Genomic DNA, 22,352 nt, shown 5'->3' with positions numbered 1-22,352 from the left:
CTCAGACATGCGCAATCTCGCCTCTCCCTCAGACATGCGCAGTCCCGGGCCGGGGGGAGAGAAAATCACCGAGAGGCTTCTCGCTCTGTCCGGAGCCGTCAGTCGGTTGCCTGCAATCCTTGTCTCGAGGAGGGGGGACAATGAATGAGGCGGTGGAAGGTTGTTGACCAATGGGAAGAGTTGGTGAACCGGAAGGACTTCTTCCACCATCCAATCAGCTCCCCCGTTCGAACGTGGAAGCTGGACAATGAGGAAACCTGGGGCCGCGCACGGACTGAAACCTCCTCCTGTCTCCAACATCTGTGAGTAAAGCACTTTATTTTCTCCCTCTTTCCATTTATTTTCTCATTCTCACCTTCAATTGGTGACTTGCAGCAACTGAAGGGAAAGGAAGTGAATCCAGGGAGGGTGCAGACTCTGCAAAGCTTGGCCCAGGTCTCTCTCTCTCTCTCTCTCTCTCTCTCTTCAAGACATTGACATCCTTTGCTCCCTCAGCTTGACACATTTATTTGTCTGGCTAAAAGGATGGTCTCTTTCCCAATGTTCACAATTAAAGGGCTGGTTTCTCCAGGCGATGGCTGACATTTGAGGGGACAGTAAATTAATACCAGAGACATGTCTCGTGCTGTTATATGGTACACATTAGATATATTACTTATGGTTCTGTAATAAAGTACAATCCAGTCATCTCTTCCCTTGGAGGGTTATTAGTCTCTGGATTTCTCTTCCCAGGGGCCAGTGGCGTGTGGGGGTCTTTGAATATATTCACGGATGAGTTGGACTGATTTTTAATAAATTGTTTTGTTTTAAATAATTTTTAATCAATGAATGCAACAGAGTAACAGAACAAAATCGTGGCAAATGGGCACAGAGCGGAACAAGAGATATTGCCAACATCAATCCAAGCAACACATTGCAGAATTAATTTGGAACAGGATATTTGAGGGACCAGAGCCTCGAGATGAAATGCCAGATCAATTGAAGAACCAGTTAACAGGTTAAAGTAGTGAGTGGGGAAAGAGGGTAAGGGTATATAACAGTTCAGTTTGTAAACCCAAAAATATCACAAACGGGACGGCTAACAGCATAATGAAATTAAAATGAATTACACAACATAGATGACATAGAACTCCTGTAGTGCTGAAGGGTATTCGCCCCTTCACATCTGCACTGAGCCTCAGAAAGAGCATTTCACACAGGCCCACTCCCCATCCAATCTTCGTAAGCCTGTCCATTGATCATGGTCAACCCACCTAACCTACACATCTTGGACACTAAGGGGCAAAATAGTGTGACCAATCCACTTTCGCTGCACTTCTTTGGATAGTGGGAGGAAACCGGAGCACCCGGAGAAAACACTCAAAGCCACAAGATGAATACACAAACTCCACACAGACAGCCACCCAAGGCTGGAATTGAACCTGGGTCCCTGACGCTGAGGGAGCAGTACTAACCACTGTGCCCTAAGTTAAATTGAATTCACTCATGGAAAGTCCAGGAGGAGCAAGTCAGTGAATTTGGAGCCTATGTATTTGAGATAGGAGTCCCATACTTTACCCAATGCATCAGACTCCGAATGAATTACAGACATAAAAATTGCATGGAGATGCTTTCCATAATCAGCCTATGCCAGTTTTGGATCGAGGGAGAACTGACTGGTCTGCTTCTGTATTGAGCCAGATGAATGTTGGCTCCATCCTAACCCAATCCCTTATGAACCTAAGACGAGAGGCCAATTGATGAAGCCTGATTTTTCAGGAGACCATACCCTCCCTTAGCTCCTGGTGATTGGAGCTTAACAAACTTGAGGCAAGGTTTATTTGTGTTCCAGGTAGAGTCATAGATGTTTACAGCTTGGAAACAGGCCCTTCGGCCCAGCTTGTCCATGCCGCCCAGCTTCTATCACTAAGCTAGTCCCACTTGCCAGCATTTGGCCCATTTCCCTCTATACCCACCCTGCCCATGTAACTTCTAACTGCTTGTTAAAGGACAAAATTGTACCCGCCTCTACCACTGCCTCCGGCAGCCATTCCAGATGCTCACCACCCTCTACCAGCCTCCCCGAACAGGCGCCGGAATGTGGCGACTAGGGGCTTTTCACAGTAACTTCATTTGAAGCCTACTTGTGACAATAAGCAATTTTCTTTTCATTTCATTTCTATGTAAAGAAACTTCTCCTCTGGTCTTTTTGTATCTCTCTTCTCTCACCTTAAACCTATGCCCTCTAGTTCTAGACTCCTCTACCTGAGGGAAAAGATGTTGACTATATACCTTTTCTATGTTCCTCATTATTTTGTAGACTTCTATAAGGTCACACCTAAGCCTCCTACGCTCCAGGGAAAAAAAGTCCCAGCCTATCCATCTGCGGTCTTACCAATGTCTTGTCCAACTTCACTAAGACATCCCAACTCCTGTGTTCAATATTCTAACCAATAAAACTGAGCATACTGAATGCCTTCTTCACCACCCTGTCCACCTGCGACTCCACCTACAAGGAGCTGTGAACCTGTACTCCTCGATCTCTTTGTTCTGTAACTGTCCCCAACTCCCTACCATTAACTGAGTAGGTCCTGCCCTGATTTGATTAATTCCCCTAACAACTCTGGTTGACAGCAGTATAGGCAGCATCTGCAGAGGGTACAACATTCTGGGCAACACATTCACTTTAATGAAGGCAATCCTCGCCATGAAATCGGAAGAGCCGACCACCGGGCAAGGTCCCACCTAATAGTCACCATCAGCTGTGAAAAGTTGGCCCCATACAGCTGCCTGAAAGAGGGGCCATTGACATTCACCGGTTTTTAAATGGCATGGTGGGGGTGGGGGGGCATCTGAAGGGGAAGTTAGCAAGAGGAGGGGGCTTACACCTCAACCCCTCCCCACCGGCATGGCCTTGGACTCAGTAAAATTGATCTCGTAACCGGAGAAGGCACTAAATCTACCCACTACTCCAATAATGACCAGGACTGAAACACTGGGGATCGACATCATCAGCAGCCCGTCATCTGCACACAGAGTGATCGTGTGCTGCCTCACGCCACCCCCCAGTCCCGATATCAGAGGATCTGATCTGATATCCTCCAGCAAGGGCTCAATGGCCAATGCAAACAGCAAGGGGGACAGAGGGCAGTCCAGTCTTGTCCCTCTCTGAAGCTCAAGGTTTGATGCCCTTAAACCATTGGTGAGCACCACCGCTGCCGGTTTGTGATGTATCAATTGAATCCACTCAATATAAACCTCACCCAACCCGAAGCCTCGCAGCGGATACACCAGATAATTCCACTCAACTCGAGCAAAAGCTTTCTCTGCATCGAAGGAGATCAGCAGCCCATCCAGTGAATATTTCTGAAAAGCCTGAATCACATTCAGCAACCTTCCAACATTGTTACTGGAAAACCTTCTCCGTATAAACCCAGTCTGGTCCTCCCGCACGATTGTCAGAAGGATGTCCGCCAGCCTTATCGCCAAAACATAAGATCGCAGTTTCAAGTCAACATTCAAAAGAGAGATTGGGCGATAAGAGGCCCACTCCTTGGGTCCTTGCCCACCTTCAGGATCAAAGAGATATTAACCTCACCAAGAGTCGGTGGCAGCATCCCTGAGTCAAAAGAGTGACAATACATATCTATCAACGGGTCCAACAACAAATCCTCAAACCCCCGATAAAACTCACCCACAGCCATCCGGTCCCGGGCTTTACCCGGCTGCAGCTCCTTCATGGCCTTTAATACTCTTCCCTCGAAAGGGGAGCGTTAAGAGCCTCACAATGGCTTTCTGAGGCCTCCAGAAGCTTCAGGGAAGAGAAAACATGTTCCACACTCACCAACACATCAGAATATTGCTCAGACTTGTATAATCCTGCATTGAATTCCTGAAATACAAGTTTGTCTTCATGACCCTTTTCCCTCTCCGAAGCCGAACAGAGGGAATTGCTCTAAAGTCGACCTTTTCTTTGTCAAACAGGCTAAGTATTTGCTCAGCTTATTCCCCAAACTCGTACAACTTCTGCCTCGCAAACGTCCAACTTTTCTGTTGGGACAATAGGGAGCCCAAAGCTGCTCCGCCGTGTTAACCCAAAGCACTCTTGCCGTGTTAACCCAAAGCTGCCCTTGCCGTGTTAACCCAAAGCCGCTCTTGCCGTGTTAACCCAAAGCCGCTCTTGCCGTGTTAACCCAAAGCACTCTTGCCGTGTTATCCTCCTTCAACAGTAGCCGACTCGGGCCCTCCATATGATTCTCCTCCACCTTCACCAAACAAACCTCCAGATGCCACTGGTTCTCCAACATCCTGCACCTTTTATTAGCAGTGTAAGACATGATCAGCCCCGAGCATAAACTTTACACGTCTCCCACAAAATGGAGGGGGAAATACCAGGAGTCGAGTTAACCGAAAGGAAGAACTCAAACTATTCCGTAAAGTGTGCCGTAAATGAAGTGTCTCTTATCAGGGAGGCATCAAACTTCCACGTTCTCGACTTGCGGGTGAGCCCTCGAGCAGAAACTCCAAACGGGGGAAGGTCTGTGATTACGATGCTCCCTGTGGTGCAAGTGGACATCAGGTGTAGGATCGTCCTCGGCACAAACAAATTGCTGATTCGAGTATGACAATGATGTGGGGCTGGAAAGAAGGTAAAATCTCTGCTCCTCGGGTACAAAGTTCTCTCAACATCCACATAACCCACCTCCTCACAAGCCGAGGCCAACACCCTAGCTTGCAGCGTGAGTGGGGGGGGGGGGGTTCCTGGTAACCGGGAGCTTATCTACCAGAGAATTTAAGTGGCAGTTGAAGTCACCAACCACAAAGAGTTAGTCGAAGCTAACTGTACAAAATTCACAAAAACCTTCGTAATGAACTCCGGGAGTAATCGGGGATCCATAAAGATTCATTATTGAAACAACATCTCCATTCACCAAACCTCTAATGATCACATATCTCCCTCCTTTGTCCTTGGTGCAGGTTTCAAACTTAAAAGTGATATTTTTATTCATAAGGATTGCCACACCCCTCCAATTTGAGGAAAAGGAGGTGAAAAAACCTGCCCCATCCAATCCTGCCTCAATTTAAAGTATTCCTCATCATCCAGATGGGCTTCCAGTAATAAAGCTATGTCGACTTTCTCCTTACGAAAGGAGAGGATCTTTTTCCTTCTGATAGGGTGATGGATGCCCCGTACATTCCCTGAGAAAATTTGCAGATTAACTGCTGCCATTAGTTAGGCGACAGAGAGACAGGAACAGATTTTCACACCACAATCGGGCGTGCGCCATTACCCCCTCCTCCAACTCTCTTTACACCACAGGCACCAACGTTTCCCCAAACTGCTCCTTTCACGGATAAAAGCCCCGTCTGTACCAGAGTAGGATAAAGTCAACAACACATAAACCCTCCCATAATAACAAAAATACAAAAGAATCACCAACACAATAGATCCAAGGGGACATTCCTCAATAAGACTGAGGACCCGGAGGATTAACCCCACGGCCAGACTGTCGTTACCCTCAGGATACCTTCTCCAAAATGAGAAGAAAACAAGGGAATGGGGAATGAATGCCCCTCCCGCATTTTAGACTCACCCGTGAAGACCGACATCCACTACCACCCACCCTTCGGCAATGGCACCACTCGGTTCTGCCATGATTAACGCTCGGATAATAGAAGACAACGGATAATAAGCACACGGCACATCTGCCATAACTGAGATAAGATAATCCGAGTCCCTGGAACACTCGAGGAGAAGAAGAAGACATTCAATTGGCGCTCACAGAATAACAACTCCCTTCAACAGGATAAAAGATAACAATTTCAGACAACAACACCAAGATAGGGAAAGAGTTTAGATTAGAGCCTGAGTTAGTCTGAGCTGCAAATCATCGCTCCAATCGTAGCCCTTCGAGGATTTAGTGAAAACCAAGGCAGTAGTCAGATTATTGAAAGACTTGACGGAGTTGTCAATATAATTTTCAGGGTCACAGGATGACGCAACATAATTTACTGTAAGGTGAGGTGGGAGCCAGGTCTCACCTCACCTTGCCCGTCTCCAGGACCCTCTGGTGATCTTTCAAGTTGTGGAAGGGAATGATTACAGGCCTGGGATGAAAACTATCCCTTGGCCTCAAAGACAGGATCCGATGCCCTTTCTAATTTCTAATTCTAATACCCAGGCTTCAGATCCAGCTTGAGAAAACGTGGCAGCCGGTCCTCGAAGAACCTAACGCGAGCCTTCCCCTCCACACCTTCTGGCAGGCCAACGACTCAGATGTTCTTTCTCTGACCTTCGGTTCTCCAAGTTCTCCAGGAGTCCACCACACCACTCGGCCAGTTTTCCAAGGATTAAATTTGTGCCTCCGCCGAGGACGCATCTTGCTCAACGTTCAGGATTCTCTCCTCCGGATCATCGAGCCTCTTAATGGTGTTTTACAGCTCGACCTTATGAGCTCACAGATATTGAGTCAGCACACTCTGGTCAATAACACTGAGAATGTCGCTGACATAGATCGGCCAATGATCCCACAGAATAGACGAGCAGGCTCAATGGGCCAAATGGCCAACTGCAGCTCGTATTTGTTATGATCTCTGTGCCTAGGACAGGAAGCAGTGAGCATGGATCTGTCAATCAACCTGAATCAGCACCTTCAGGAGAATTGGGAGGGTGAATATTAGATACAGCAGTGAGAATGGAGGGAGAGTGTGTGGGATGGAGATTTGCAGCTTTTGGGGAATGAGCGAGGAAAGAATGTTCTCTAGGAACGAGAATTGTCTGTTCTGAATTTCTGTCCTTTACTGACAGTGATTTCTTTTGTGAATTGTTTTTACAGGATATTAGAAGAGGAGGAATTACAGACTGAAATCTCAAACTTCACGTCTCAATCTGACTGAGTCTCTCAATTCCTTGGAACTGAATATCACCCGACTTCGTATCTAGAAGGAGAAATGTTTGTCTTTTCTGTCAGCTTCAAAAGATTTTAACCATCAGTGTGACTGGAAAAGCACCGAGACACACACACCCGAGTGAGAGTGTTCCAGAGCACTGACTGCGGAAAGAGCTTTAACCTGTTACACAGCCTGAAAAAACATCACACCATTCACAGTGGGGAGAGACTGGACACGTGTTCTGTGTGTGGATGAGGCTTAAACTGATTGTCCAACATGGAGAGACACGAGGACACCCAAAACATAGGGAAACCGTGGAAATGTGGGGACTGTGGGAAGGGATTCAGGGTCCCATCTCAGCTGGAAGTTCATCGACGCAGCCACACTGGGGAGAGGCCGTTCACCTGCTCTGTGTGTAGGAAGGGATTCACTGAGTTATCCACCCTGCGGAAACACCAGCGAGTTCACACTGGGGAGAGGCCGTTCACCTGCTCTCAATGTGGGAAGGGATTCATTCGGTTATCCAACCTGCAGAGACACCAGCGAGTTCACACTGGGGAGAGGCCATTCACCTGCTCTCAGTGTGAGAAGGGATTCACTCACTTAACCAGCCTGCAGACACACCAGCGAGTTCACACTGGGGAGAGGCCATTCATCTGCTCTGTGTGTGAGAAGGGATTCACTCACTTATCCAGCATGCAGACACACCAGCGAGTTCACACTGGGGAGAGGCCATTCACCTGCTCTGTGTGTGAGAAGGGATTCACTCACTTATCCAGCCTGCAGACACACCAGCGAGTTCACACTGGGGAGAGGCCGTTCACCTGCTCTCAGTGTGAGAAGGGATTCACTACTTCAACGAGCCTGCGGAAACACCAGCGAGTTCACACTGGGGAGAGGCCGTTCACCTGCTCTCAGTGTGAGAAGGGATTCACTCAGTTATCCAACCTGCAGACACACCAGCGAGTTCACACTGGGGAGAGGCCGTTCACCTGCTCTCAGTGTGAGAAGGGATTCACTCAATCATCCGTCCTGCGGAAACACCAGCGAGTTCACACTGGGGAGAGGCCGTTCACCTGCTCTCAGTGTGAGAAGGGATTCACTACTTCATCGAGCCTGCTGGCACACCAGCGAGTTCACACTGGGGAGAGGCCATTCACCTGTTCTCAGTGTGAGAAGGGATTCACTCAATCATCCGTCCTGCGGAAACACCAGCGAGTTCACACCGGGGAGAGGCCGTTCACCTGCTCTCAGTGTGATAAGGGATTCACTCAGTCATCCCACCTGCAGAGACACCAGCGAGTTCACACCGGGGAGAAGCCATTAACCTGCTTTTAGTGCGAGAAGTGTGAGCAAGCGGGTGACTTTTGAGGCGGAGTATTGTGGCGGATAAAGGGGGCCGATCTGTGATGGTGAGTGGTAGGCTGCAGGGGGCCCGGGTGGTGCTGGTGAATGTATATGCCCCGAATTGGGACGATAGAGGGTCCATGAAGTGCATGCTGAGCCGGCTCCCGGATCTGGAGGCGGGGAGGTGGGGGGGGACTTTAATCCGGTACTGGACCCGGCACTGGATCGATCCAGGTCAAGGTCGGGCAAGAGGCCAGCTGCAGCCAAGGTTCTGAGGGGGTTTATGGATCAGATGGGGGCAGTGGACCCGTGGAGGTTTGCCAGGCCAGCAGCTAGAGAGTTCTCCTTTTCCCATGTGCACAAGGCCTATTCACGGATAGACTTCTTCGTGGTGAGTAGGGAGTTGATCCCAAGAGTGGAGGGGACGGAGTACTCGGCAATAGCGATTTTGGACTATGCCCCGCACTGGGTGGAGCTGGAGTTGGGGGAGGAGAGGGGCCAGCGCCCGCTGTGGCGCATGAATGTGCCACTGCTGGCAGATGAGGTCTGTGGGCGGGGCCGAGGGTGCATTCAAAGGTACACGGAGGCCAATAATAATGGGGAGGTATTGGTGAGTGTGGTCTTGGAGGCGGTGGTCAGGGGAGAGCTAATCTCAATCAGGGCTCACAGGGATAAGAGGGAGAGATTGGTGGGGGAGTTACTGAGGGTGGATAGGAGATACGCGGAATCCCCTGAAGAGGGGCTGCTGAAGGAGCGCCGGAGCCTCCAAACTGAGTTTGATTTGCTGACTATGGGGAAAGCTGAAGCCCAGTGGAGGAGGGTACAGGGTGCAGCGTACGAGTATGGGGAGAAGGCCAGTCGGATGCTGGCGCATCAGCTACGTAGGAAGGAGGCGGCAAGGGAGATTGGAGGAATCAGGGACAGAGGGGGGAACACGGTGAGGAGTCCGGCCAAAATAAATGAGGTCTTTAGAGATTTCTACGGGAACCTGTACAAGTCAGATCCCCCAGCGGGGGGGGGGGGGGGGGGGGGATGTGGCGGTTCCTGGACCAATTGAAGTTTCCAATGGTGGAGGAGGGGCAGGTAGAAGGTTTGGGGGCCCCGATCGGGATGGAGGAGCTGGTTAAGGGGTTGGGGAGTATGCAGGCGGGCAAGGTCCCGGGGCAGATGGGTTCCCGGTTGAGTTCTACAGGAAGTTTGTGGAACTGCTGGGCCCGTTGCTGGTGAGAACCTTCATCGAGGCGAAGGAAGAAGGGATTCTTCCCCCGACGATGTCGCGGGCTCTGATCTCGCTTATCCTCAAGCAGGACAAGGACCCGCTGCAGTGTGGCTCGTATAGGCTGATTTCGCTCCTCAATGTGGATGCCAAGTTGTTGGCGAAGGTCCTGGCGACTAGGATTGAGGATTGTGTCCTGGGAGTGATACACGAGGACCAGACGGGGTTTGTGAAGGGCAGGCAATTGAATGCAAATGTGCGGAGGCTCCTGAATGTGATCATGATGCCCTCGGAGGATGGGGGAGGCGGAAGTGGTGGCGGCAATGGAAGTGGAGAAGGCCTTTGATCGGGTGGAGTGGGAGTACCCGTGAGAAGTGCTGGGCAGGTTTGGGTTCGGTGAGGGGTTGATAGGGTGGGTCAAATTGTTGTACCAGGCCCCGGTGACGAGCGTATCGACAAATCGGCTGAGGTCAGAGTACTTTAGACTGTACTGCGGGACAAGACCGGGGTGCCCCCCTGTCCCCCCTGATGTTTGTCCTGGCAAATGAGCCGCTGGCCATGGTGCTGAGGGAGTCTATAAACTGGAGGGGGTTGGTCCGGGGAGGGGAGGAGCATCGGATCTCATTATATGCAGATGACCTGCTTTTGTATATCGCAGATCCAGTGGAGGGGATTGCAGAGGTCATGTAGACCCTTAGGGAGTTTGGAGACTTCTCAGGATACAAGCTCAACGTTGGGAAGAACAAGCTCTTTGTGGTGCATGCGAGGGGTCAGGAGAAGAGGTTGGAGGAGCTGCCGCTCAAGAGGGTGGAGAGGAGTTTCCAGTATTTGGGTATCCAGGTGGCCAAGAGTTGGGGGTCCTGCATAAGCTCAACTTGGTGTGGTTGGTGGTCCAGATGGAGGAGGACTTTAAGAGATGGGACGTGTTGCCACTCTCCCTGGCGGGCAGGGTGCAGTTCATTAAGATGACGGCCCTCCCTAGGTTCTTGTTCGTGTTCCAGTGCCTATTCTCATCCCTAAGGCCTTTTTCAAGCGAGTGAGCAAGAGCATTATGAGGTATGTGTGGGCAAGTAAGACACCGAGGGTTAAGAGACTGTTCTTGGAGCCCAGTCGGGAGTGGGGTGTGCTGGCGCTGCCGAATCTGTGTAGTTACTACTGGGCAGCTAATGTGGCAATGATTCGGTAATGGAGGGGGAGGGGCGGCGTGGAAAAGACTAGAGGCGGCGTCATGTGTAGGTACTAGCCTGGAGGCACTGGCGATGGCACCGTTGCCGCTACCGCCGACGCGGTACACCACGAGCCCGGTGGTGGCAGCGACATTGAGGATCTGGGGGCAGTGGAGATGGTACAGGGGGAGGTGGGGGCCTCAATCTGGTTCCCGATACGGAACAACCATAGGTTTGCACCGGGCAGGATGGATGGCAGATTCCTAAGTTGGCATCGGGCGGGAATCAAAAGGATGGGGGACCTATTCATTGATGGGACTTTTGCCAGTCTGAGGACGCTGGAAGAGAAATTTGGGTTACCCCTGGGAAATGCCTTCAGGTATGTGCAGGTTGGGGTCTGTGAGGAGGCAGGTAGGGGAATTCCCGCTGCTGCCTGCCCGGAGGATACACGACAGGGTGATTTTGGGCGTGTGGGTCAGAGAGGGTAAGGTCTGGGCAATATACCAGGAGCTGCAGGAGGCGGAGGGAGCCTCGGTGGAGGGGCTGAAGGGCAAGTGGGAGGAGGATCATGGCGAGGAGCTCGATGAGGGCCTGTGGGCTGACGCCCTGAGCAGGGTTAATTCCTCCTTGTCTTGCGCCAGACTCAGCCTGATCTAGTTTAAAGTGTTACGCAGGGCGCATATGATAGGGGCCGAGGATGTGTAAGTTTTTTTGGGTAGAGGACAGGTGTGTGAGGTGCTCGGGGAGCCCAGCAAACCACGCCCATATGTTCTGGGCGTGCCCGGCGCTGGCGGGGTTTTGGAGGGGCTTCACAAAGGCTATGTCCAAGGTCTTGGACACTCGGGTAAAACTGAGCTGGGGATAGCAATATTTGGGGTGTCAGACGAGCCGGGAGTACAGGAGCCGAAAGAGGCCGGAGTTCTGGCCTTTGCCTCTTTGGTAGCCTGGAGAAGGATCTTACTAATGTGGAGGGACGCGAAGCCCCCAAGCTTGGAGGCTTGAATCAATGACATGGCGGGATTTCTCAGGTTGGAAAGATAAAGTTTGCCTTGCGAGGGTCTGTGCAAGATTCTCCAGACGGTGGCAACCGTTCCTAGACTTTCTCACGGAACGTTAGGTGGAGGTCAATAGCAGCAGCAACACTGGGTGGGGGGGGGGGGGGGTTCTTGTTTTGGTTTATGTAAGGGGCATTTGTCCCATTTTTATTCTTAATTTGTTAAATCGTTTAAGGGTTAGAGGATTAAGATGCTTTGTTTGTTGGCGTATTGCCCTGTTTATTTCTCTCTTGTATATTTTCTTTCCTTTTTGTAGTGTTTTGTAAAAATTATTGAAAAACATTGAATAATCATAATTTTAAAAAATAAATAAATAACAGATTAATTTGCATTTATACAGCACATTTAATGTAATTAAATTTCCCAAGGTGTTCCACAAGGACATTGTAAATCCAGGTTTCACAAATGATTTGATAAAATTGTCCAAGCTCATGATCATGACAGAAAATACTGCTTCTCCCTGTCTCTGGCTCCACACACTCCTCCCTATTGATTGTAACACTAATTCATCCCATTTATCCTCCTCCTGCTTTTCCCCCAATTCGCCTCCCCTGAAGATGCTGACTCTCGGGTTCAGTTTCACACTCCCCAATATGTCTAAATCGTTACAGCTGAAGTTAACAAAAAATTGTGCTAAGGGGAGTCACAAAATCCAGTGACTACCCACATGTACTCTGTGTCTGGAATGGGGGCACTGCTCGCCACTCCCTCTTTTCATCCCAGTCCCAGACGTTTGTAGACTGGGCTCCGGATGGGTAATGGCGGCTTAATCTCCCATAGTCCCCAGCGCCGGGGAAACCGCTCCATCCACCGCGGGGGGCGGGGCCATAACGAGAGGAAAAGAGGCGCATACGCGGTGATGATTATTCCCTCGGGTCAAAGGAGCATCGATGACCACGTGACACCCGTTGCCCATTGTCTTCAGGCAGGCGGCCAGCAACCAATGGAAAGATTGGAGGACCGGAAGGACTCTAGTCCTCCAGCTATTGAGAGCGGGGGATTTGTCTGGATGACATTTGAGCTTCACAAAGACTGAAGCTCCGTCCTGTGCCCAACATCTGTGCGTATAACACTTTATTTTCTCCACTTTTCCATTTCTTTTCTCATTCTGGCCTTCAATTGGTCCCTTGCAGCAACGTTATATTCCAGAAGAGAAAATGCTGGAAAATCTCAGCAGGTGTGGCAGCAACTGAAAGGAGAGAAAAGAGCTGACATTTAGAGTCTAGATGACTCTTTGTCAAAGCTAAAAGGCGTTGATATTTATACTGTAGTGTGAGGGAATGAAAGATGAGTCATAGCCGCAGAAACAAAGCAAAAAGAGTGCTAATAGCTACAGAAACCAAGGGGAAAGAGTGCTAATGATAGTCCCCAGAGAGAATAAAAGATGTGAAAGGTCAAACAGCCGAGAAACTAAAATCAGAGGGTAAGGTGTGACAGATACAGATGTGGGGAGAAGGGGGACATGGGTGGGAGAGAGGTAAAATGAGAGAAAGGGGGAAGCAAAGGGGAGAAAAGGTAAGGAAAGAGAATAAGATTGGGGGGAAAATATATATGAAGAAAGAAATAAAAGGTAAAAGACAGTTAAAATGAGATGGAATGAAAACGAAAAGGGTCGAGGTGGGTAGAGCTAATCATCTGAAGTTGTTGAATTTGATGTTCAGACCGGAAGGCATGTCTAACCGGAAGGTGAGATGCTGCTCCTCCAATATGCGTTGAGCTTCTCTGGAACATTGTAGCAGGCCACGGACAGGGCATGGGAGCAGGGTCTTGTGTTAAAATGGCGAGCAATGGGAAGGTCAGGGTCCTGAATGCACACAGACTGAAGGTGCTCAGCAAAGCGATCACCCACTCTACGTTTGGTCTCTCCGACATAGAGGAGACGACATTGGGAGTAGTGAATGCAATCAACCAAATTGAAAGGGGTGCAAGTGAAACACTGCTTAACTTGGAATGAGTGTTTTGGGCCTGGGATGTTAAGCATGAAAGAGGTAAAGGGGCAGATGTTACACCTGAGATTGCATGAGAGGGTGCCATGGGTGATGGGAGAGGTGTTAGATATGATGGAGGAGTGGACTAGACTATCCTGAAGGGAACGGTCTCTGCGGAATGCTGACAGCGGGCGGAAGGAAAGATGTGTTTGGTGGTGGCATCACGCTGGAGTTGGCGAATATGGTGGAGGATTATGCTTTGCATATGGAGGCTGGTGGGATGAAATGTGAGAACGAGGGGGACTCTATCCTTGTTCTGGGAGGGAGGGGGCGAGGGTAGTGGCGCGGGAGATGGACCGCATGTTGCTGAGGGCCCTGTCCACAATTGTCGGTGGGAAATCATGGTTGAGGAAGAAGGAACACATTTTCGAAGCACCTTTGGAAAGTGCCATCATCGGAACAAATGCGATGGCGAAGGACCTGCGAGAAAGGGATGGAGCCTTTACAGAATTTAGGGTGCGAAGAGCTGTAGTCCAGATAGCTGTGGGAGTCCGTGGGCTTGTAATTGACATTAGTGGATAGACTATTGCCGGAAATGGAGACAGAAAGGTCAAGGAAGGGAAGAGAAGTGTCTGAGATGGAACAGGTGAAAATGATGGAGGGGTGGAAACTGGAAGCGAAGTTGATGAATTTTTCAGATCTGGACGAGAGCTTGAAATGGCACCAAAATAGTCATCAATGTATTGGTAAAGGAGTTGTGGGAGGGGACCTGGGTCAGCCTGGAACAAGGAATGTTCCACATACCCCATAAAAAGGCAAGCGTAGCTAGGATCCATGCAGCTACTCATTGCTTCACCTTTGATTTGGAGAAAGTGGGATGAGTTGAAGGAGAAGTTGTTGAGAGATAGAACGAGTTCAGCCATGCGGAGTAGAGTAGATGGGAATTGTTAAGGCCTCTTTTCAAGAAAGAAGCGCAGAGCTCTCTACACCATCACCCCACACCAGGATGGCCTTTGGGAATGACTCTAAAGTCGGCCTTTTTCTTTGTCCAACAGGCCAAGTATTTGCTCGGCTTATTCCCAAACTCGTACAACTTCTGCCTCACAAACTCTCAACTTTTCTCGACCTGCTGAGTCGATAGGAGTCCAAAGCCACTCTTGCTGCGTTAACCTCCTTCAGTAATAGCTTACTCGGGCCCTCCATATGATTCTCCTCCACCTTCGCCAAACAAACCTCCAGACGCCGCTGGTTCTCCAGCATCCTGCACCCTTCATTAGCAGTGTGAGAAATGATCAGCCCCGAGCATAAACGTCATACGTCCTCCACAAAATGGAGGGGGAAATCCCAGGGTTTGAGTTAACCAAAAGGGAGACCTCGTATCTCGTTTTTGTGGCTGCCAAAAAATCCTGGAAGAACTAAATCCTCAGTCCCTCATGGAGCCGGGTCCCAAATGACCTTACCCGTCTCCAGGACCCTCTGGTGATCTTTCAAGTTGTGGAGGGAATGATTACAGGCCTGGGAAGAAAACTATCCCTCGGCCTCAAAGACAGGATCCGATGCCCTTTCTAATTTGAAACACCCAGGCTTCAAGTCTAGCTTGAGAAAATGTGGCAGCCAGTCCTCGGAGAACCTAACAGGAACCTTATCCTCCACACCTTCTGGCAGGCCGACGACTTGGATGTTCTTTCTCTCACCCTCGGTTCTCCAAGTCCTCCAGGAGTCCACCACACCACTCAGCCGGTTTTCCAAGGATTGAATTCTTGCCTCTGCCGAGGAGGCATCTTGCTCAACGTTCAGGATTCTCGCCTCCGGATCATCGAGCCTCTTCATGGTGTTTTGCAGCTCGGCCTCATGAGCTCACAGATATTGAGCCAGCTCACTCAGCCTCTGGTCAATAACACGGAGAATGTCGGCAGTCATCATTTTCACCGCCTCCGAGAGAGTCCCGGAGAGCGCGGGGTCGAGGGACCTCCTGAGGGTCAGGGTGCCATGTTCAAAATGCGGCTCCACCCCCACTGAATCCGCCTGCACTCTTTTATCGATAGATTTCTTTTTTTAAATAAAATTTAGAGTACCCAATTATCTCTTTATTCCAATTAAGGGGCAATTTAGCATGGCCAATCCACCTACCCTACACATCTTTGGGTTGTGGGGGTGAAACCCACACAGACATGGGGAGAATGTGCAAACTACACACGGACAGTGACCCAGGGTCGGGATTCGGACCCGGGTTCTCAGCGCTGCAGTCCCAGTGCTAACCACTGTGCCACGTGCAGCCCAATCAATAGATTTCTTGACATATTTCGGCATAATCTCACCAAAACCAATCCTGAAGTCTTCCAGGGACATGAGAACAAATATTAATTCTGGCATTAATTAGATGAATGCCGGGAAATCAGGATAAATTACAGATTATAGGCGAGTGGCACCAGAACCTGCGGAAAAGCCGCTTCACGTGGTCCCCCCCAGACAGATTTCTGATTGGCGAGGGAGTCAAGGGTCATGGGAAACCGGCAGGAAAATGGAGAGAAAGCTGAGATGAGGAGGGATTTCCTCACTCGAGGATGTAACACAAGTGCAAGGCAATGGCCATCTCCTGCAAGATGAGAATAATAATCTTTATTGTCACAAGTAGGATCACATTAACACTGCCATGAAGTTACTGTGAAAAGCCCCGAGTCCCCACATTCCGGCGCCTGTTCGGGTACACAGAGGGAGAATTCAGAATGTCCAAATTACCTGACAACACGTCTTTCAGGATTTGTGGGAGGAAACCGGAGCACCCGGAGGAAACCCACGCAGACACGGAGAACATGCAGACTCCACGCAGACGGTGGCCCAAGCCTTGAATCAAACCTAGGACCCTGGAGCTGAGAAGCAACAGTGCTAACCACTGTGCTACCCTTACATCTAACCACCGCTCCTTGACATGCAATGGCATTACCATCGCTGAATCCCCCACAAACAACATCCTGGGGCTTACTATTGATCAGAATCTGAAGTGGACTAGCCATATTAGTACTGTGGTTACCAGGGCAGGTTAAAGGCTGGGAATTATTTTTCTTACTAAATATTTTTATTCTCCTTTTTCACATTTTCATCCAAATTTACACCCACCGACAAACAATCAACAGTAACAAATATAATGTCAATCCCCTGGCCAACAATTCCTCCCTCCCACCAACCCCCAAACAACCCTCAACATTTTAAATACAAACATCAAAGAAAAGGATTCAGGAATTCACCATACAACCCCATACATAGTCACCAACAACATACACAGTCCAACCCCACCCCAACCCCCCCACTCCACTCTTTTGTTCAATGTCATCCAATTTTTGAAAGTGCATAATAAACACATGAATTGTACAATCCTTCCACCCTTCCCCTCAACTCAAACTTCACTTTTTCGAGTGTTAAAAACTCCAACAGATCCCCCCGCCACGCCAGGGCACAGGGTGGAGAAACTGACCTCCACCCCAACAGGATCCGCCTTTGGGCGATGAGCGAGGCGAAGGGTAAAACATCTGCCTCCGCACCCGCTTCCAACCCTGGCCGATCCAATACCCCGAATATGGCCTCCAGAGGACCCGGCTCATGCCTCACATGTACCACCTTCAAAATTACCTTGAACACCTCCCACCAATACCCCTCCAGCTTTGGACAGGATCAAAACATACGAATGTGGTTTGCGGGTCCCCCCCCAACGTTCACAAACATCCTCTACCTCCTCAAAGAGTCGGCTCATCTTCACCTTTGTGAGGTGCGCCCGATACACCACGTACAGCTCTATCAGCCCCAACCTCGCGCACAAAGTTGAGGCATTTACCCTCCAGACACCTCACACCACAACCCCTCCTCCATGCTCTCTCCCAGCTCTTCCTCCCACTATGCCTTAATCCCCTCCAGTGGGCCTTCTGTTCTCCTCAAATCGCCCCATAAATTGCCAACACCACCCCCTTCTCCATTCCCGGAAAGCTCTGTATCTCCTTCTTAGCGAAATAAAGGCTGGGAATCCTACAGCGAGTAACTCACAACCTGACCTCCCAGAGCTTGTCCAAACATCTACAAGGCACAAGTCAGGAGTATAATGGAATACTCTCCACTTGCCTGGATGAGTGCAGCTCCAACAACACTCGCAGCTCGACACCATCCAGGACAAAGCAGCCAGGTTGATTGCTCCTCTGTCCACAAACATTCAAACCCTCCACCACTGACAAACAGTGGCAGCCGTGTGTACCATTTACAAGATACAGTAAGTCAAGAAGTAAGTCACCAAGGTTCCTCAGACAGCACCTTCCAAACCCACGACCACTACTATCTAGAAGGACAAGAGCAGCAAATACCTGGGAACCTCACCCCCTGGAGGTTCCCCTCCAAGTCACTCACCAGACCGACTTGGAAATATATTGCCGTTCCTTCACTGTCGCTGGGGCAAAATCCTGGAACTCCTCCCTACCAGCACAGTGGGTGTACCTACACCTCAGGGACTGCAGAAGTTCAAGAAGGCAGCTCACCACCACCTTCTGAAGGGCAACTAGGGATGACAAAAAATACTGGCCTAACCAGTGACCCCCAAATCCCCGTCAATGAATTGATTAAATTTTTTAAATACCCAATTTTTTTTTCCAATTCAGGGGAAATTTAGCATGGCCAATCCACCCACCCTGCACATCTTCTTGGGTTGAGGGGGTGAGACCCATGCAGACACGGGGAGAATGTGCAGACTCCACATGGACAGTGACCTGGGGCAGGGATCGAACCCGGGTCCTCGGCACCGAGAGGAAGCAGGGCTAACCGTTGTGCCACTGTGCTGCCCCCATCAATACATTTAAAGGAAATGTGGTGAAGCTTTGGAATTCTCTACCCCAGAGGACTGTGGAACCTCAGTCATCAAATATTTTCAGGGCAGTTTGATAGGTTTCTAGGTAGTGAAGTTATCGAGGGATATGGGGGATGGCGTGGAAAAATGGTGCTGGGCGGCAGGGTACCAGAGTGGTTAGCATTGTTGCTTCGACTGTACCTCCTGTTTGTTATGGTCTCTGTGCCTAGGACAGGAAGCAGTGAGCATGGATCTGTCAATCAGCCTGAATCAGCACCTTCAGGAGAATTGGGAGGGTGAATATTAGATACAGCAGAGTGAGAATGGAGGGAGAGTGAGTGGGATGGAGATTTACAGCTTTTGGGGAATGAGAGGAAAGAATGTTTCATAGAAATTAAAATAATCTGTTCTGAATTTCTATCCTGTACTGACTGATTTATTTTGTAAACTCCTGTTACAGGATGTTAAAAGGAGAGGATTTACAGACAGAAATCTCAAACATCATGTTTAGATCTGACAGAGTCACTCGGTTCATCGGCCATTAAATCGGGAAGGCGGAATGTTCGCCCGACCTGTTGGCTTCGAAAGATTTTAAATATCAGTGTGACTGGAAAAGCACCGAGACACACACACCCGAGTGAGAGTGTTCCAGAGCACTGACTGTGGAAAGAGCTTTAACCAGTTACACAGCCTGAAAACACATCACACCAGTCACAGCGGGGAGAGACCGTACACGTGTTCTGTGTGTGGACGAGGCTTCAACTGATTGTCCGACTGGAGAGACAAGAGGAGGCCCAAAACATGGGGAAACGGTGGAAATGGGACTGTGGGAAGGGATTCAGGGTTCCATCTGCGCTGGAAGCTCATCGACACATTCACACTGGGGAGAGGCCCTTCACCTGCTCTGTGTGTGGGAAGGGATTCACTCAGTTATCCCATCTGAAGTCACACCAGCGGGTTCACACCAGGGAGAGGCCGTTCACCTGCTCAGACTGTGAGAAGACATTCAGTCACTCATCCACCCTGCAGACACACTAGCGAGCACACACTGGGGAGAGACCGTACACCTGCTCTCAGTGTGAGAAGCGATTCCCTCCGTTATCCAGCCTGAACTCACATCAGCGAGTTCACACTGGGGAGAGGCCATTCACCTGCCCTCAGTGTGGGAAGGGATTCACTCAGTCATCCAACCTCAAGTCACATCAGTGAATTCACACCGGGGAGAGACCGTTCACCTGCTCTCAGTGTGGGAAGGGATTCTATGTTTCCTCGAACTTGCTGAGACACCAACAAGTTCACAATTGATTACAGGGGTAGGATTCTGTTGTTATTGTTTCTGCTTCAATTACACAGAGGACTGCATTTTGTTCATTCTGACAGTTGGTCGATGGGGAGGGTGGAGGGTTTCTTTCTGCTGGACTGGCCGGTATCCTGACTTTGCCTCCAATGGGCTGATGCACTCTGAACCTTCTTGCAAATACCTGGTTTGAAGTTTCACAAGAATCAGAAGAGTGAAAGGGAGTTTTGAAGTTTAAGACTATTTGTTTCCATTTCTGTTTGGAAGCCCCAGAACCATGCCACGTTGCCATGAAGATGGACTATGGTGGTTACATGGTTCTTTTGTTTAGTTTATTTGGGTGTTTCTCACTATGGAAAACTGAGTATGCGGGGCTCAGGGTATGAGGGAATAAGGTGTCTGAGGTGGGCTGGGAAAATACATTAAAAGGTATGATGGGAGATAGCTATTATTTAAGGAATTATTACATATTTACAAGGGGATTGGTTAGTTCAGTTGGCTGGATGGCTGGTTTGTGATACTGAGCGACACCAACAGTGTGGGTCCAACTCCTGTACCGGCTGAGGTTATCCATGAAGGCCCCGTCTTCTCAACATTGCCCCTCGCCTGAGGTGTGGTGATCCTCGGGTCAAATCACCACCAAGCAGCTCTCTCGCTCTCTCTTTCTCAGGAGAGAGAAGCCTGTGGTCCTCTGGGACTTTGGCGACTTTCACATATGTATGACAAATATAAATTAATTTAAGGAATAAATATCCAACAGTAATAGTGATGCAATGGTGCCGAGGGGATTTTCACAGTAGTTTCTTTTGACAATAATAAAGATTATTATTATAACAGGAAACATTAAAGATTCCATTACATGAAAAGAAGGGGCTCATAAAATGGCCAAAATAGGTAATAAGCCTGAGGACTGGGAACTTGTTTTAGAATTCAGCAAAGTAGGATCAAGAAACTGATAAAAAGAAAATAGAATATGAGAACAAACTGGCGCGAAACATTAAAAAAAGGACTGGAACAGCTCCTATAGGAATGTGAAAAGGAAAAGATTAGCAAAGACCAATGTGGTCCATTCCAGACAGAGACAGGAGAGTTTATAATGGGGAATAAGGAAATGGCAGGGAAACTAAACAATGTGTGTCTGTCTTCACGGAGCAAGATACAGAAATTGTCCTAAAAACACCAGAGAACCAAGGGACTCGTGAGCATGAGGAACTGAAAAAGATTAGAATTAGTTAAAAAGTAGTACTGGAGAAATTAATGTGATTGAAAGTTAATAAATCCCCAAAAGCTGCTGCTCTACATCCCAGAGTGTTGAAAGAGGTGGCTGTAGAGATAGTGGATACATTGGTGATCATCTTTCACAATTCTGTAGATTCTGTAATGGTTCCTGCAGATTGGAAGGTGGTAAATGTAACCCCACTATTTAAGGCGAGAGAGAGAAAACAGGGAACCACAGACCCATTAACCTGACATTATTGGAGGAAAAATGCTACAATCTATTATAAAGGATGTGATAACATATGAATTAGGAGCAGGTGTAGGCCACTCGGCCCCTCGAGCCTGCTCCACCATTCTTTACATCCTGGCTGATCTGATTGTAACCTCAACTCCACACAGGCCCCTTAGAAATTAAATCTGCGGAGATAGTTATGGGGAATAAGGAAATGGCAGAGGAGTTAAACAGATATTTTGCATCAGTCTTTATGGTTGAAGAGACTTTAAATATTCCATTAATACTAAAGAATATGGAGGAGGAATTAAATACCAATACTAAAGACGCAGTATTCAACAAACTAATGCGGCTAAAGACAGATACGTACCCTATCCCAGATGACTTACACCTTAGGATCCTAAAGAAATGCCTACAGAGATAGTGTCAGCAGTTTTGGCCCCCTTATTTAAGGAGAGATATTATTTTATTGGAGGAGGGTTAGAGAAGATTCACTATGATGATCCCCGGTATGAAGGGATTGTTTTAGGAGCAAAGGTTAAACAGGTTTGGACTCTACTCATTGGAATTTAGAAGATTGAGAGGTGATCTCATTGAAACATACAGGATTCTTCAGGGGCTTCACAGGGTAAATGCTGAGAGGATGTTTCCCCTCGTGGGAGAGTCTAGGCCCAGAATAAAGAGATGTCAATTTGAGACTGAGATGAAGAGGATTTTTTTCTCTGAGGGTTGTGAATCTTTGGAACTGAAAGCTGTGGGGACAGAGTCCCTGTGTATATTTAAAGCTGAGATAGATTCTTGATCAGTGAGGGAATCAAGGATTCCAGGGAAAGGGCAGGAAAGTGGACGAGAGAAATGTTGAATCAGCCATGATCCTATTTAAAGGCTGAACAGCCTCCTCTTCTTCCTATTTCATATCGTCATATGATGGTCTTCGCCCCACCTATTGTCCCGATAACCTTTCACCCCCTTGCTGAACACGAATCTATCCAGCTCTGCCTTCTAAATATTCAAAGACTCTGCTTCCACTGCCCTTAGGAAGAGAGTTCCAAAGACTCAGCACCCATTGTGAGAAAAAAAGTTCTTCTCTGCCTTAAAGGGGCAAGTTGCTACTTTTTTAAAATTCCAATTAAGGGGCAATTTAGCCTGGCTAATCCACCTACCCTGCTAATCTATGGGTTGGGGGAATGAGACCCACGCA

General features: G+C 48.9%; 1 protein-coding gene across 1 annotated transcript; it reads left to right on the top strand.

The window, feature by feature from the left end:
- Positions 1-95: 95 nt before the first annotated feature.
- LOC140421928 (uncharacterized) lies at positions 96-11,750 on the top strand. The gene is made up of 2 exons (XM_072506905.1): positions 96-302; positions 6,816-11,750. Exon 2 carries the CDS (start codon positions 7,147-7,149, stop codon positions 8,206-8,208), a length of 1,062 nt encoding a protein of 353 aa, XP_072363006.1. The 5' UTR covers positions 96-302; positions 6,816-7,146; the 3' UTR covers positions 8,209-11,750.
- The last annotated feature ends 10,602 nt before the right edge of the window (positions 11,751-22,352 follow it).

The sequence above is a fragment of the Scyliorhinus torazame genome, chromosome 5 (assembly GCF_047496885.1).
Source record: "Scyliorhinus torazame isolate Kashiwa2021f chromosome 5, sScyTor2.1, whole genome shotgun sequence".
Classification (NCBI taxonomy): domain Eukaryota; kingdom Metazoa; phylum Chordata; class Chondrichthyes; order Carcharhiniformes; family Scyliorhinidae; genus Scyliorhinus; species Scyliorhinus torazame.
The sequence above is the reverse complement of the archived record's forward strand: the minus strand, read 5'-3'. Positions and strand labels throughout refer to the sequence as shown.